This window comes from Equus asinus, chromosome 7 (genome assembly GCF_041296235.1).
Source record: "Equus asinus isolate D_3611 breed Donkey chromosome 7, EquAss-T2T_v2, whole genome shotgun sequence".
In the NCBI taxonomy this organism is placed as follows: domain Eukaryota; kingdom Metazoa; phylum Chordata; class Mammalia; order Perissodactyla; family Equidae; genus Equus; species Equus asinus.
Window position 1 is genome coordinate 8,545,685 of NC_091796.1, and position 17,664 is coordinate 8,563,348.

Genomic DNA, 17,664 nt, shown 5'->3' on the forward strand with positions numbered 1-17,664 from the left:
CTGCCAGTACAGGGCCTGCATTAATTACGTGGACTTCCTAAAGAAAAGCATAATTTACTCTTCATGAGCAAATCCGGGTAGTAGCAAACATGTTAAAACTGTGGAAAATGACAGCAGCAATGGCAACTCTTGATGTGGGTCTCAGTCAAGGAAGTGAAGCCAGTTGTATTTGTTAGACAAAACTGTGTTCTACTCAGTTGTTTCTTTCCTTTTGTTTTTCTCTCATGCATAGGTCTGTTAATGCCTCCAATAAACCTTCTTCACCATCAGTCTTCAGTTTGCCTGTTTCAGTTTTTAGAAGGTAAAGGATTTATTTTGTTGATTTTTTTGAAGGTAAAATATTGTTAAGGAAAGAGAAATCAAAATCTATAATTGGTCACAGTTTTCTCCTAGCGCTTGAGTCACATGACTTGCAGTGTTTTGAGGTCTCCTCCTCAGTGGTGCTTTGGAGAGTTCGGTAACTTGGTCTCCCCATCACCAAGTCTTTCGTCTGATACTGTTCAAGTCTACAACAAAGTTGAAGGAACTGTACAGTGAACACCCGCACACCTTTCAGCCTAGATTCAGCAATTGGTAATGCAGGAGTCTATCTGCTTTCTCTTTCTCTCTCTCTTTATTTATTTATTTATATTTATATGTAATTTTTCCCCTGACCCATTTGAAAATAAATTTCAGACATAATTTTGCTTCCCTCCTAATTATTCCAGCATATACTTCCTAAATTAAGGACATTCTCCTACATAACCGTGCATGATCAGATATAAGAAAATTAAAAATAATTCTGTAACATGATTTGATTTCTTCAGTTATACCCAAAATATCTTTTGTGGATATTTTTCAAAATGCAGGATCCAGTCAAGGTCATGAATTGCATTTGTTTTTCATGTCTGTTTACATACATGAAGTATACAAATCATAGGAGTACGGTGAATGATTTTTTCCACATAACCACACCCATGTAACTAGCATGCAGATTATCATACAGAAAATTAGGCTGACCCTATGGCCGAATGGTTAAAGTTCTGCACACTCCACTTCAGTTACCCAGGTTTGGAGGTTCAGATCCTGGGTGCAGACCTATTCCACTAATGAGCCATGCTGTGGAGGCATCCCACAGACAAGATAGAGGAAGACTGGCACGGATGTTAGCTCAGGGTGAATCTTCTCCGCCCCCCCCGAAAAAGAAAGATACGGAATATTACTAGCATGCCAGAAACCCCTTTTATGCTTCCTCACTACCTTCTACCACCCCACAAAGGTAATTCTATTTTAATTTCTGTTACTATACATTATTTCTGCTGTTTTTTGAACTTTATAGAGTGTTTTTTGTTGCCAGTCTTCTTTTTTTTTTCTTCATCTTCTTCTCCCTATAGCCCCCAGTACCTAGTTGTATATTCTAGTTGTAGGTCCTTCTGATTGTGCTATGTGAGATGCTGCCTCACCATGGCTTCATGAACGGTGCCATGTCCATGCACAGGATCCAAACCAGTGAAACCCTGTGCCACTGAAGCAGAGCTCATGAACTTAACCACTCGGCCACAGGGCCAGCCTCAATAGAGTATATTCTTGTATGTGGCTTCTTTTGCTCAACTTGGAGATTCATCCATGTCATTGCGTGAAGCAGTCGTTGGTTCACTTTCAATGCTGTGTACTATTCTGTGTAAGAATGTACAGCAGTGTATTTACCATGCCATCATTGATGGACACTTGGTTTGTTTCCTGTTTGAGTCTATTCTGAATAAATGACTGCTAAGAACATTCTTGAACACATATGGGTCAGAGGGTATTTATATGTTTAGCTTTGGTAGATGCTGCCACACAGTACTCCAGAGTGGTTGTCCTAGATTACATTCCCAGCAGCACTGTAAGAGTACCAGCTGCTCCACACTCTCACCAGCCCTTGGTATTTGCATCACCCACTCTTTTCTTTCTTTTTTTTTTTTTTGTGCATAAGAATATTCATAACAGTTTTATTTATAGTGGCCAAAAACTAGAAACATCCCAAATGTCTAACAACAGGGAGAACTGGTACATGAACTATGCAATATTCATATAGTGAAACACTACACAACATTTAAAAACTAGTCTTCATACAGTAGCATGAATCTCATAGACATAATGTTGAGTGAAATGAGACAGAAAAGAGTATATATTATAGATTCCATTTATTTAAAGTTCATCAACAGATGAAACTGATCTATGGTGAGAGAGTCAGAATGGTAGTTACCTCTTGGAGGAGAGCAAGGAGAGTAATTGACAAGAAAAGGGAACAGAGAAACTTTCAAAGGGGATGGAAATGTTCTGTATTTTATTCTGGGTGGTGGTTACACAAATGAATACATATATAAAAATTTATCAGGCTGTTCACTTAAAATCTCTGTATTTTTAAGGTAAGTAAATTATATCTTAATAAAACTATGATTAAAAATAACATTTCATAGCTTGGTAGATATTATTACAAATAGTATAATCATTTTCACTGCTGTATAATATTCTATTGTTAGACTATATCACAATTTATTCATTCTACTGTCAAAGGGTATTTGGCTTCATTTGGGTTTTTGTTCCTCCATACACACCTATAAACATTATTGTGTGTTTTCTGTTATATGTGTGCCAGAGTTCCTCTTGGATCTATTCTTAGGAGTGAAATTCCTTGCTTGTAGATATCACTCTCTCTTCATGGTCTTTAGGTTTGGCTAGATAATAAAACTCACATGACTACAGGAGGCCATGCTTGGAATGAGGTTACTCATGTGGGTGCTGGAAGCTATCTTAGCTTAGGAGCCCCATGTCCTAGTAGAAAATACAGTCTCTCATAAGTGTGCCATAGACCTAGTGTCCAGGCCCCCTGAAGGCATGTCACTTAGAAGAGCCACAACACTCAGATTCTCAGAGCTGTAACTTCCCGTTATGCATTTACAGTTTATTCCCAAACCTCCCAGTCCAGATGCAGGGATCATTTTCACCATAAGCAAAGCAGCTTAGTGAAATTGTTGACATTCTGTATCTATTTGGTTGTCCTGAGGAGAAGAGCCAGTGAGTCAGCTCAAGCTCACATTTGTCCATAGAGAAAGAAGAAAAGGTTTTCTTACTGCTTTACTCATAATAATGTTGTTATTTTAAAAACTGTTTCTCGTCTGGTGGATATGTAGTGGTTCCTCAAACTAGTTGTGATGTATTACCCTTTGCTTTTTATTTTCTTCCTTCCATGTTCTTTTGGCTTAATTTGCAGTTTATTTGTTCATGTTCATGACACTGAAGAATTCACTGTTGATTGATTGATAGCCTTACCTTACTTTTCATTTTGTGCAGGTCCTTTCAAGTAGGCTTCTGTGTCCTTTTGATGTGGCTCCAGGAGTCTTAGTACTTTCTTGACACAAGCAGAGGTTCCATGTCCAAGGTTCACCTTTGATTTCCCTGTCTTGGACCTAGCATTAGCCATTTCTCTAAGGAGCCCTGGTTACTTTTGAGGAAAATTCCAATTTTTAAAAAGTATTATCTTTACTTAAATTATTCAGCTTGATTTGTGTATAGAACTCTATCTTGGCCTCTTTTATTGAGAGACGTGACATGAAAAAGCACACTAAAGTTCCCCTTAGAAATCTCACCCAATTCTACTGATCTAATATTAGTCACAAATACATGACTTTTAGGGGTATGGGATATGTTTTATTAGCAAAATTATTCTTTAACATTTGAACATCCGAGGCATGGTTGTCCTATTAAACACTGTTAAATTAGCTTCGGTTTAAGAGATACTGCAATTGAATCTGTTCGTAGATCTAAAAATATTTCTGGGCTCTCTTAGTGACACAGTGATTGAGTTTATTGATGATGCAACTGTATTCTCCAGTGAAAGTAGTAAGTTGTGATTCTGTCACTTAGTGACCCCTGTGAATATAGGCAATTCGTTTCGCCTCCTTAAGATTCATTTTGATCATCTGTAAAGTAAGTTATCATAGTGCCATGCCTTGTAACTGTGAGTGAGTGATAGGTAATATACAGTCTCTGGCGTAAAGTGGGCATTCGAGTTTTAGTTGAACACCTTTTGTGTGTGGTTCGTTGTAGAGACTTCATCTCTGTAAACAGCTCTAATACAGCATGGAGTGTGATAAGTCTGCAGGAAAGAGTTTAATAAAGTGTTTTGGGAGTTTAGAGGATGACAAAAGAATAATTGGAATAATATATAAACCATGATAAATGTTTAAAATCGGGGCTATGAGAGAGATCTTTGTTATTGTGGAATGGGAGGCATAGAACTATCTCTCGTTTGTGGCTCATTGTTTTAAATTTAAGAATTTAAAAATGTGTTATTATTTGTATACGTTTTCTTTAGGTATCATCTACCAGTGCATGTCCTTGGACACCATGCTGTGAGTCCTTACTCCATAGTGTTGCCGTTATCTGCTGACTGTTTGGCCTTGAAGCCGGTCTCAGATATGCTGCGGATAGCTTGGAACCTGTCCTGGTATCATGGGAGTGATAATCTATTGAAGGAAATGAGCTCTGAAACTAAAATCCAAGAGTAAGCTGTTACATTTAGTTGAAAAGCATTCACATTTAACTGATTATAATTAATTAGTTAGGTTTTATTTCTCCTTTAGCTCAAGTAGCTTTTTCATTATCATCCGATTCTGCTTTTTCATTGAAAGTTATAATTTTTACTTTGTTTTAAAGATTGCATGTGTCTTTACTTTTTAAAAACTGTCACACCAGGAAATTTAAATTAAAAAGCATTGTGCTCTGTGCTTTTTGACAGATTATGTAAAGTTTGGTTAGTTAGTAGATGTAAATCACTAGGACGAGTGCTCCAGATTGGAGTGAAGCTCAGTAAGTGTATGTGTGGATGTTGTTGTCATTACTGATAATCAAGTGCATTATCACGACTTTTGAAAGTCTTACTATTTTAATCTGTCAGCACTTTCTTGTTTGAATGAAGATTACTTTATATTTCTGTAAGCAGGAAAATGTCAATATAAACACTGAAATGCTAGTGTAAAACCCTAATATTGACAGATATACTCCAGATTTTCTTTTGGCTGTGTCAACCTTTAATTAAAAGAAAACAAAGAGCAAATTTTAGGAGAGGGTTTGTGATAAGAACAAATGTGAGCTTTTATTTAAATAGCTTTATCTTGTTCTTCCATCTTCTCTTCTTGTTTAGATGTTTAGATACGTTACAGTTATCCTCTGAGGACACCCTTGCTCTGAAGATGACACACACAGCTAGTGGACTGAAGGACTGTCTCCATTCCATTGTTCAGGCTGCAGCCCACAGGGAAGTGAGGGCTGCTGTCACGAGGATGAGTTTTTATCTTCTGAATGACAGATTGTCTCTAAAGGGTGGCGCTGGCCCGTGTGGGGTCACCTTGAAGTCCTTGGCTTGGCACACAGCCCTGCACAGGTCGGTGTAAACTGAAGGCTTCCCGTGTCTGAGCCCTGGATTGGATTGTATTTGGGTTCATCTCCGCACCTTTGAAAATAAGAGCATGGATCTTATTGTTGCTATCAGGAGAGAAATGTTTTTTTAGAAAGAAAAAATCCAGAATTTTTATCTGTAATGAATAACTAGTAACAGCAAAAGAGGAAAAATTTAACTTAATTATTGCATTTTAGAATTATTAATAAATATAATTTTTTTATATCTTACCGTAGAAAGTTTTGTTACCTCACAAAAGTAGATGATTAGGATAAGACTTGGGTGAGCAAACTGACCGTTTCTTCCCGTCCATGTTCTACGTGAGCTGAGACCTCCGTGGACTGAGTAATAGGTTTGATGCGCCTGCACTGGGCTGTTTTGTTTTGTTTTGCTTTTGTTTTGTTCTTAAGTGAATTATCTCATTTTCTTTTTCCTCTGGGTTTCATGAAGTCGGTTGCCATGCGGATGTCCTTTAGTAGTTATTGGGAAGGCTCTAGCTTGTAATTTAACACTTGAAGTGGTAGCAGATGGCTATGTTTGAAACAAATAAGACCGGTAAGCAGCCGTTGCCAGTGGTTCAGTACTTCAGTCTTCATGGGACTTTAGTATAAAATGTATGACTATCTATTAAACAAAGTGTGCAATTTTCGAAACGTGAGGTTGAGTTTCCAAAATGTGAACTCCTTTGTTTAGTGTAGTTCTCACAGTTCAGGTTACTAATTCAGCTTTTCTGGTGGTGTGCTGGAGCCAGCCAGGACTGCCTTGTGAGAGAGCTGATGGGTAAATTTTCAGAATTTCTGTAAGTTAGTTGTTAAACACAGCCATTCTTAAAAATTAAATTACATAAAACTTACAATTAAATAAATTACATGAAAAATAAAGGTAATGATTATGCAAACTCGTCACTTCCTAATTATTTTACAGCATTTTACTGTTACTTGTGCGCTTTAGGTTATTGATACCTATTATGTCTTTTTGTGGAAATGCTATATATAAGGGTGTGCTGCTGGCATCTCTCCACAGCTGTGTGTTATGTTGGTGGCTTGCACTTGGCCATGGGGCAGATATTTACACCTCAGAAATTGGCAAACACAACAAATCAGCACCTCACTCTTCAGCTGGTTGTTAAATATTTATCAGCACACTACTTTACAGAGCTAGAAGCCATGATTGTCGTCTTCTTTATTGTAGATTTTTACAAGTGCTTCCTGCATGCACTGAAGATGAGAAACTACTAATAGATATCATACATTTTTTAAATAAGTTATTGAAGGAACAGAGAAAAAATTCATCAGTAGAACTTCTAAACTGGCTTCTAGAATTACTTCTAAGACATGTAAGTGTTATTAAGGAATTTGGGTTTCACGTTTGATAAGTGATTTATTTGTAAAAATCATTAATACTATATTGTGGAAAAGTATAATTTTTGTATAACCTATGCTTAGTAAAGTAGTCTTCGTGTTTTAATAGATGGTTCATAGTAACATGGCCTTCTGATATGATTGTGACTATGCTTATTAAATTAAAGGTCTGCACTATGAATGGGACCTTCAGTCTTGGTGTTTGATTAAACCTGTTCTGTATGTGAGCTGTCTGCTGCAACTGTATTTTTTTTTTTTTTTGAGGAAGATTAGCCCCGAGCTAACTACTGCCAGTCTTCCTCTTTCTGCTGAGGAAGACTGGCCCTGAGCTAACATCCATGCCCATCTTCCTCTACTTTGTATGTGGGACGCCTACCATAGCATGGCGTGCCAAGCGGTGCCATGTCCACGCCCAGGATCCAAACCGGCAAACCCCGGGCCACCGAGAAGCGGAATGTGTGAACTTAACCACTGCACCACTGGGCCGGCCCCACAACTGTATTTTTAAGTGGAGATCTTGGGGTAGGGGGACTGCAAATAGGAATATGGAGAGGCAGAGAGCAAAGGCAGGTGGAGGCAGTGAGGGGCGTAGTGATGGTGAGGTTGGAGACAATGAGTCAGACGGTCCTCAGGCTTTACTCAAGTTTACTGTAGTATTTACCCTTCCAGCCTCCACTCCTCTCAACTGTTTTAGCTGACTATGTTCTAAGAAACTTGCCAAGAACCCAAGAAGCTAGCTCGCTATCTATTGTTGGTCTATCTGTGTAGTTTTTTTGCAGATACTGTATGAATTTACTTAACCTAGTGAAGATAAACTTTTGCACAATCAGGAGAAAACACATAAAAATTAGAAAAGAGGGTGTAAACTGAAATAGAACGTAGTAGACCTTATAAGAAAATATGTTCCGTTATATGTTAATACATTTGCAAAGCTTGTCTGAAAACAGGATTCTCTATAACAGTACAAAGTGCCAATATGGTGTAAGTTAGAAATTCTAATTGAGAGTACTTTTTACAGTTTTTATAGATTTAAAAAATCCATATATTATGTATATGAATGTTTGTGTGTGTATAAAGCTTGATTAGACGTTTATTATCTTCTGCCTTATTGTAGACTGGTGAAAATCAGGTCCGTTTCATTCACAGTTGCATCCCCAGCATCTACACTAGAGCCCCGCACCTAGTGAGCTCTCCACAAACATGTCGTAACTCAGTAGTAAACTTAGGCACTGAGGAAGTATGTTGTTAATTACAGGAAAACACATAACCTTAATTTTATAACTTGTTAAAATTTAGCAAGAATGGAAACTACGGACCACATTACACATTCCAGTATACTTATGGACTAAATTCCTAGAACCGTAATTGCCAAGTCAGTTACAAATTGCAAAGATAGCTGTGTGTGTGCATCTGTATTGAGATTTTTTGTTTTTGTTTTTTGTAAGTGATGATTCTTACTTTGAGTGAGATGCTCTTGTCATGTTTGGGTCCTTGTCTCCTTTTCTGGGACTTGTTTGATGCCCTTGCTAGTTGTGCGCCTCAGCTGGATTTTTAGATTCTCTTGGTCTTTTTTTTTTTTTCTGGTAACAGAGGAGCTTTTCGTAAATTAGGGAGATTAGCCCTTTACCTATGATGTGAGTTGCAAATGTTTTTTTCTTATAATTTGCCTTCTGACCATGCTTATGGTATTTTGGACTTAGTTTTCTTATTTTCCTGTCTTATCTACTCCTTTTATCTCCTAGCTTTTGTTAGTTATTTCTACGTTTCATCTTTTATAATATTTAAATGGTGTCCCATGATTATAATTTCCACATTTAGTAATAGCCTTACAGGAGTGTGTGTGTGAAAAACCACCCCTCCCCTGGGTTATTGCAGGCCTTCCAGCTTCCACACCTGCAGCTGTGGTTCTTAGACAGCTGCTACAGTGCTCTTAACCTTAAGTCACATCATGTCAGTCTTCTGCTCAAAACCCTCCGCCAGCTTCCTCTCTCATTCAGATTAAGCTCATAGCCTATAAGGCTCTGTTTGAACTTGATTCTGAATATCTTTCTGACCTCATCTCCTACCACTGTAGTCCTCTTGTTCTGTTCCAGCCACATTGGCTGCTGGTTGTTTTTCAAACGTGGCACTTACAGCTAGTGAGTGCCTTTGCATTTCCTCTTCTCTCCGGCTGGAAAGCTCTTCCCCTAGATATCTGTATGACTGACTACCACACTTACTCAGAGCTCTTTTCAAATGTTTGTCAGAGGAGCCTTCTCTGACAGTCACGTCTAATATGGCATCCCTCCATGCCTGACTCTCTGCCTGCTTATCCTAGTTTATCTCTTCGTTGCTTATCACTTATCACTCCCACCTGTGGAATATCTTTGTTCGCTGTCTGTCCACCTCACCCCACTCTACCCCACTAGAATGTAGACTGCGTGAGGACGAGTTATTGTTTTATTCACTGCCATATTATTTTTAGGTAGTCATGGTTATAGATTTCTTTCCTTACAGGTTATAAGTTATTTACCTTCTTGGAAAGATCTCTACTGAAAAGTTTTGAGTAAACACTTTCATGTCTTCTTTTGTAACTTTTAAGGTTTTATCTTCATTTACTTCTTTGTTCATTTGGAACTTCTTTTGATGTAGATTATTTTTTTTGAATGGTTAGCAGTTTTCCCTATCATGTATCTAACCCTGATTTGAATTGCCACCAGTTTTTAAAAATCATAAGCTGACCTGCTATATGTACATGACTCTGATTGAACTTGTAGTATGTTCCTTTGATATGCCTGTATTTTCTGAGGGAGTACATTTTTTAAATATTTTAACAAATTTTTCCTTAATAAACTTTATTTTCTATATTTTTCTCTAGTCATTTTTACTACTTTCAGATTAACTTTATTTTCATTTTTTGAAATTTTTTGACAGAACAGTTGTCCATGGGAAAGACATTTGTGTCTGAGTTTTATTATCTTCTGTATGTATAGCAAGAAATACTTTAAACATAGTTAAAGACATGATAAATTGAGAAAAATATTTATAACACAAATGAGAGACAAAGACTAATTTCCTTATAGTACATTTTTTGGATCCTTTATAAGAAGATTGAACTTCCAAAGTACATAGATTAATTGTTCAATAACGTTTGCCCTTCTGTTACTTTCTCAAAGATGATTTCAAAGTACCATATTTACTTTGATTTTCTCTTATCTTTTAATTATTAAAAAATTAAAGAAGTGTTTGAAGACACTTATTTTCTGAACATTTTTAATAAAGCAAAACAGTAAAACCTAATGTCATTACAATTCGTCTTTTAGCTTTTAAGCATGCTTAAATATTTTAGAGATTGGATATTGAAATATTAAGAGAACCTCTATGAAGCTTTTCTTCTGAATAAATTTTTTGATAACTCAAATCGACTTTTGAGCTGTAAATTTTTTATAACTTCATAATCTTTTTACTCATTTTTTAAAAAGAATAAGCTCTAGAACATCTCCTTAGGTTAGAGTTCTTGTATTCTGGAGATTATGGTTGATTTGGGTTGTGAAAATTTTAGCAGTATGTTGGCTTTATTTAGGTTTAGAATCTTTTCTTGAAAATCTGTGCAATAATTGAATGTTTGCATGCAAGACTTTTTATATAGTATATAACAATACGAAAATCACTATGCATGTTAAAATGTATTTGTCTAAATTATGTAACTGTAACTATAGTTAAAATTTTACATTTAAACGGTTGTCAGTTTTGTAGTGTGTTATGAATGCTGATGTATATTGTATAACTTATTTATAGTTTTGAAAGTAAGATGAAATTTCTACAAGATTCTAGATGATTGTACTGTAATTTTAATGCACTTTTGGAAAAGGATTTTTGGTATAATTAAATTTATTTGACTTGGTATGGTATCAAGGCTGTCTTTGGAAAACTTTTACTTTAGCTCCTCATTTATTGTCATCACTAGTGTTATAAGTAATAATACTTTTAAGGGTGAGCAAAGTGGACTTAAGCATCCACCAACAGGAGGGCTTCCTCTCTAAACATCGTGCTGCAAGGATTAAATTATTAAGTATTATGAACTAATCAACGTTGAAAATAAAGGAAGCCTGAAAATAGAAAGTCAAGTGCCTTTTAAAGTTTATCATTAAAGTGGTTAAAATAAGTGAGAAATTATTTAAGAAGGTCAGTAAAATAACATTTCCGAAGGAATTGTTTTGAACGTATGCACGTAAAATGAAAAGATGTGTAAAAGCGATGGTGGCAGAAACTAACAAAATTAGGCAGATATGATACCCGCTTAGGCAGAAGAATGCTAATAGGAAATGTGAAGAAAATCAGCTAATTTACTGAGGGAAGATTTAGCAACTTTATCTTGTGGAAATTTGTGTTTTATCAAAACATTCATTATAACAAACATTTTAATTCAAACATTGAATACATTCATTATTACGAACATTTAAACTTGGACACTTTAGGGATTTATTATATCACTAATCTATATTTAATTTTAATGACATTTTGTTAATATCTAAAACAACCTAGATGTGCTGAGTTTGAGAACCTCTCTTTTCAGAATGAGTTTTTTGATGGAAGTTCATAAAAGTAGGGCCGTAATTTTTGGGGGGGAAGCTGTTTAGAACTGCGCAGCATATGTCTCTCTCTGTTGGCCGACTTTCACAGGCACGTGTGCACTCAGTTCATAGAGGGCATTGCACATCCTGCTGTTGTAGCTGCTGGTGGTTGGAAAATTGCATATGAGGAGTGGTAACTGTGTGCGTAAGGAAAATGAACCATCATTAGAAATTCTTGCCTTTTGGAGGTCAGCAGTGACAAAATAATGGCCCCAGTAGTTGACTTAAAATTAAGATTGAATAGTAATGTCTAAAAACAAAACCTTCAAGTATGCTTAAGCACTTGAGATCAATAGGCATCAGCAGAGACGTCTATTCTGTTCTCAGTTATACTTGAGGAATGATAATTCATCCCATATTTTAGAAGTGATGCTGCCAAGCTTCACTGAATCTTAATGTTAACATGTAAATCCAAGATATGTTATAAAGGGAAAAAGTGTCAGCAATTTACAAGCAGAAGCAAGTTATTAATAGGATGAGACTCTTTGGAAGCATCTTAATGTTAAGTATATGCATAATGTATCAATACGTTCATATATTAATTAGTAGATTTTACTTAATATTTATCTGTATATCAGAATTAATAATTCCTGATAGTAAAATTATATTTTACCAAGATGAGGTTTGCATTAAAAACAGCTTGTTCATTTTGTCAGTATTTATCAGAGTTGGAGTAAGTGTGGGTGTAAGTCAGCCTGTGGTTATTTGGGGCTAAGAACACTATAGAATATGTGTTTATTTTTGTGGCTTTATTAAATGTGTGTCTTGATTGTTCATGTATGAAACATAGAAGTTGTAGTTATGTTTTATATAATTTTACTTGATCAAATGAGTCACTTCTTTTTCAAGATGAAAGGAAAAGCTGAAAAAAAATGCTGCTTTGGGGCTGGCCAGGTGGCGCAGCGGTTAAGTGTGCACATTCTGCTTTGGCGGCCCAGGGTTTACCAGTTTGGATCCCGGGTGCAGACATGGCAGCACTTGGCAAACCATGCTGTGGTAGGCGTCCCACATATAAAGTAGAGGAAGATGGGCATGGATATTAGCTCAGGCTAGTCTTCCTCGGCAAAAAGAGGAGGATTGGTAGCAGATGTTAGCTCAGGGCTGATCTTCCTCAAAAAAAAAAAAAAAAACCTGCTTAGGTGTAAAACATAGTAAAGCAAATTAAAGGCAAAACATCTCCCCTACACTTTTCAAAAGCTCTTAATTATATTATTTATAATCATGTATACCTGATTGAAGTGTACTCCACATACTGCATAGTATAAACAACTTGGAATTTTCTTCCTGTTTTTTCCATTTCTTTTCCCTAAGAAGAAAGCAGTTATTTTTGAATTGAGTTCTTTAGGTGAGGAATTTCATGACAACAGTAATTACATTTTGATTTTATCTCTTTTCGTATGTTGTGATATGCACTATTGATGTCACATAATGCTGGGGACGGAATGTTAACCAGCTTTGAAGTAAGATGATTCTGAGGTTGAATCCTTGCTCTGCTCATTCGTATGACTTTGAACAAGTTTCTTAATTTTTTTTTATAAACTTCCATTTGCCCATCTGTAAAATAGGAAAATGCAAATCCTCTAGTTTAATCAAAAAGTTAAATGAGATCTTGTTTTCTTTTATTTACTTATTTTTTTTTAAGATTTTATTTTTTTCCTTTTTCTCCCCAAATCCACCTGGTACATAGTTGTATATTCTTCGTTGTGGGTCCTTCTAGTTGTGGCATGTGGGACGTTGCCTCAATGTGGTTTGATGAGCAGTGCCATGTCCGCGCCCAGGATTTGAACCAACGAAACACTGGGCCGCCTGCAGCAGAGCGCGCGAACTTAACCACTCGGCCACGGGGCCAGCCCCTAGATCTTGTTTTCTTTCACTTTTTAACACAGTGCCTGTGATGTTATAGGTGATTAATAAATATAACATGTATCTGTAATGCTGCTGATTAATCTAACATTTCTACTCTTTCAATATTATTAGAGATAATCCTATTACATTTCTTTCGCTACCTTTTTTAAGTTGGAAAACAGGAAAAAATTTAAATAGTCCTAGTTTTATTTGTTTATCAGCCTGTCAAACTGGCAGAGATCACAACAGTCATGATACTCAGCCTGGGCTTGGATGCTGTGGGCCTTCTCATCCCCTGCTTAGTCATATGTATTGGTACACTGTTTGCACGGACAATTGGCAATATATATTGAAAGCATTAAAACTATTAGAATGTTTTGACTTAGTGATTTCGTTGCTTAGAATCCATATGTGGGATCTAATCAGAGTCGAGCGCACTGCTGTAGCTCAGTGAAGTTAGAAATTGCTGATTGATTACCCAGCAGTTGGTGTGGCAAATTCCTGTGGTTGAAAAACAATCAGATATTAAGATAGTGTTTTTGAGGAAATATTGATAATAACATTAAGTAAAAAGAATGATTACAGTAGAGGGTTTTTCCGCTTGATCTCAGTTTTGTTAAAAATATAGAATTATAATTCTGTTTATATTTATACTCATATACACAAAAAGAAGAGTATGTACCAGTATACTAATAGCGGCTGTCTCTGTGAGGCATGATGATGAGTGGTTTTTGCTTTGCTCATTGTGCTTCTCTGTGTTTTGCAAAATAGATCTGCATTCCTTTTGTTTAGATAACATATGAGGTGCCTTTTGAGTTTAGAACATCTCTACTAATGCGGTAGAGACCCACACTGACTAGTTAGCTAATAGAACTCTCAGTTAATCCAGAACATGATTAGCAATGAAAACCTGTATGCAAAACAGCACATAGCTCAATTAGAGAGTAAATGTGTTTTTTACAAATTTCATTTTTTAGAGTCCAAACCCACTTTTAGACCTGCTGGTTCTGGCGGAGTCACAGGCACAAGAGGAAACAGATGACATCCGGACTGCTGTCAGACAAGAACTCCAGAAAGAACTGATTGCTCTTTACAATACCTTGCTGCTCAGTTTCATGGCAGTTACTGACAGGTACCATTTGTATCATTGAAGGTTTGGGGACATTTATATACAACCTAGTTTTCTTTTGATTTCTAAAGAGTTTTACTTTTCACTTGTTTCACATTAAGAGGAAAGACTTCAATAATAATCAGTTGAGTGGTCTTTTTGTTTTTGTTTCAATTCAATATTTCGTACAGCCTGATTGTAATTTCACACACACACATGCAGTATTTTTTTGTTCTCTAGGTTTTAGTTCTTGATCCTGTCTTAATTCTTTACGCTTCTACCTGAGTACTCATACCAAGTATGGCTATTTTTATATTGATGATTTTCAAATATGTATCTGTAGTTTTACCTTTTTAAAAATTTAAAAAATTAGATAAAATTCTCTGTGTCCACCTGTAAGACTGTGATGGAATACGTAGCAATGTAGTGAGTAGTTGTCAGTTTTGGAGTCTAAAGATCTGTAAAACTGAAGAAATTTCAGATTTTGTTCTATGTTTTGTTATACAGTGCTGTTATTTCTTGCAGGAATTATATCTTTGGATCCATGCTTAGCTGCTTAATTTAAGGAATTTTGTTTTCTAATCGAAAATATTCTCGATTGTCCTGTTTCTGACAGTTTTGTTTAAATTGTGTCAAACTCATTAAAACCTTTTTTTTCCCTTTTATTTTAGCTTCCTGGGGAAAAAAAATTCATCTTATCCAATTAAAAATTCAGTATTTTACTGATACTGAATGATTAAATGTATGGGTTTAATATATGCTAATTAAACTCATTGAAAGTATGTATTTAATTTTTCATTCCAACTTTAGTTTCATTATTGGGTGGCAATACCAATATCCATTTATGTATTTTTCAGTGTAATTGTTACTTGTAGTTTACATCGTAGATCCTAGATGGTATTTGATCTTTTCCTTGAAAAGGCTTATTTTGAGAGGGAATATTTTCTGCCTTTCCCCTAGTTCACACTTTTCTGATACAGTAAGTTGTTAATGACCCTCTATTACCAGTGAGAAAGCACATTAAACTCATCACATTTGTTCTCTGGTTGATTTTTTTCCTCCTTTACGTACACAGGAAATGCCTGGAACTTTTTTATGTTTTCCAAACGCAGCTGGCTCTGAAACTGCTCCAGTGTCTGAGAGTCACGGATGCGCCTCACTTCTATGGCCTGCCTTCGCTTGAGAGGACCTTACGAGGGATGGCTCACCTCACAGCATTCCCAGGATGGAGCTCACATTCTCCTCTCACAAAGCCACTTGAAATTTGTGTGAAGTACTTGTCAGGTCTCCTTGAAGTAAGTAAAAATAACCAATGACTGTAATAACAATAGTAACAACCTCTTACCCCCCAAAAATAGCTATTGATCACTTACTGTGTGCTAGGCCTATGTTAAGTGCATATATATTACTATATTTAATGTTAATTATTATTCAGTATTTATATGATATCATAATGGTGAAATATTTTAATGATTTTTGCTAACAATATGTAAGATCACTTTTTTTTTAAGATTGACTCTTGAGCTAACATCTGTTGCCAATCTTTTTTTTTTCCTTCTGCTCCCCCAAACACCCTAGTACATAGTTGTATATTCCAGTTGTAGGTCCTTCTCATTCTGTTCATCAAGCCACAGCGTGGCTTGATGAGTGGTGCTAGGTCTGTGCCCAGGATCTGAACCAGCAAAACCCTGGGCCCCTGAAGTGGAGCATATGAACTCAACCACCTGGCTACGGGGCCTGCCCCTGTTTAATGCTTTTATTTGTGAAATGCAGCACATATGCAGAAAATACACAAAATGTAAATGCGTAACTCAATCATCACATAGCGAGCACCCATGTAACCACCTCTAGTCTAAAAATAGAGCATAGCTGGCACACTGAAAGCATTGATCATACTCCCCCCCAATCTCTCTTCCTCTCCCAAAAGGCAGTTCTTATTTTGAGTTTTATGATAATCACTTCTTTGCATTTCTTGTTAGTTTTACCACTTAATTATGTGTCTGTAGATACAGTAATTCTTGATTTTTTTTGATTTTGTAAAGTGGCATCCTATGACTACTTTCTTTCATCATTCTGCTTATGAGAGTTATTCATTTTGCCACCTGTAGGTGGAGTTAGCTTAATTTCATTTTTATATAGTATTCTCTTTGCTACAATGTTGAAGGACATTTGGTTTTTCTTTTTCTTCCAGGTTAGAGTGGTTTTGGATTCTTCCCCTATGAAATTCTTGTCTTTCAGTGAAAATGAATTTTTGAAATTTTATTTTCTAACATGTGTCTATGCAGATGTGCTCCATTTTATATAGTAACCATGTACCCAGCCAGGCTTGTTTTCAAACTGAAAGGAAAGGCCTTTCATTTTTCACCTTTCAATGTGCTGTTTGTGGTATTTTTTTTTAATTAATTAAATAAACATAAGATTAAGGAAGTTTTTTTCTAGTCCTACTTTCCTAAGGGTTTTTGTTAAAAATCATAAATGTGTATTGCTTCTCTGTATTTTTTAAGATATATGATTTTTCTCCTATATTCCACTAAGGTGATGAATTATATTGAGTGATTTTAAAATGTTAAAAAATCCTGCATTTCTGGAAGAATTTCAACTAGGTTGTGATGTATTATTCCTTTTTATATTAACAGATTTGTTTGTTAATGTTTTTAGGATTACTCTACCAATTTTCTTATGCAAAAAATGTTTTTAGAATTATCGGCATTTTTCTTCTTTCTCTTGTCAAGTTTTAATATCAAAATTAGTTCACCCTTATATGTATATAATTTTCTTTATATGACTTTTTCCTTCTTTGGAATAGTTGATTTAGATTGGTGTTATTTCTTTCTTGAATGTTTAGTAGAATTTGATGATGAAGCAATCCAGGCCTGGAATTTTCTTTTTGGGAAGATTGTAATTGAATTTTTTAAATCTAGAATTATTCAGATTTTCTATTTTTTGTGTCAGTCTTAGTAAGTTATGTTTTTCTAGAATTTTATCTAAATTTTTGAATTCATTGCCCTAAAATATTCATGAAATAATTTTTTTTTTCTGGTGAGGAAGATTGCCCCTGAGCTAACATCTCTGCCAATCTTCCTCTATTTCGTATGTAGGACGCTGCCACAGCATAGCTTGATGAGTGCTGTGTAGGTCCATGCCTGAGACCCAAACCTACAAACCCCGGGCCACCAAAGTCCAGTGCACGAACTTAACCAGTACACCATTGGGCTGGCCCCTCATTTTTTAAAATATCTGTCAGATCTGTAGTGAGGTCCCATTTCATACCAGATGTTAATTATTCCTTCTCTGTTGTTTTCTTGATTGGTCTTG

General features: G+C 35.8%; 1 protein-coding gene across 5 annotated transcripts in view; it reads left to right on the forward strand.

The window, feature by feature from the left end:
• RTTN (rotatin) overlaps positions 1 to 17,664 on the forward strand; it is a 149,650-nt gene that overhangs the window by 53,568 nt on the left and 78,418 nt on the right. For all 5 annotated transcript variants that reach the window (XM_014839620.3, XM_070512873.1, XM_014839622.3 and 2 more), the window contains 6 exons: positions 233 to 301; positions 4,340 to 4,528; positions 5,168 to 5,407; positions 6,614 to 6,758; positions 14,219 to 14,373; positions 15,425 to 15,644. In XM_014839620.3, coding sequence (XP_014695106.2) covers positions 233 to 301; positions 4,340 to 4,528; positions 5,168 to 5,407; positions 6,614 to 6,758; positions 14,219 to 14,373; positions 15,425 to 15,644 — 1,018 coding nt within the window. The remainder of the gene's footprint in view (positions 1 to 232; positions 302 to 4,339; positions 4,529 to 5,167; positions 5,408 to 6,613; positions 6,759 to 14,218; positions 14,374 to 15,424; positions 15,645 to 17,664) is intronic.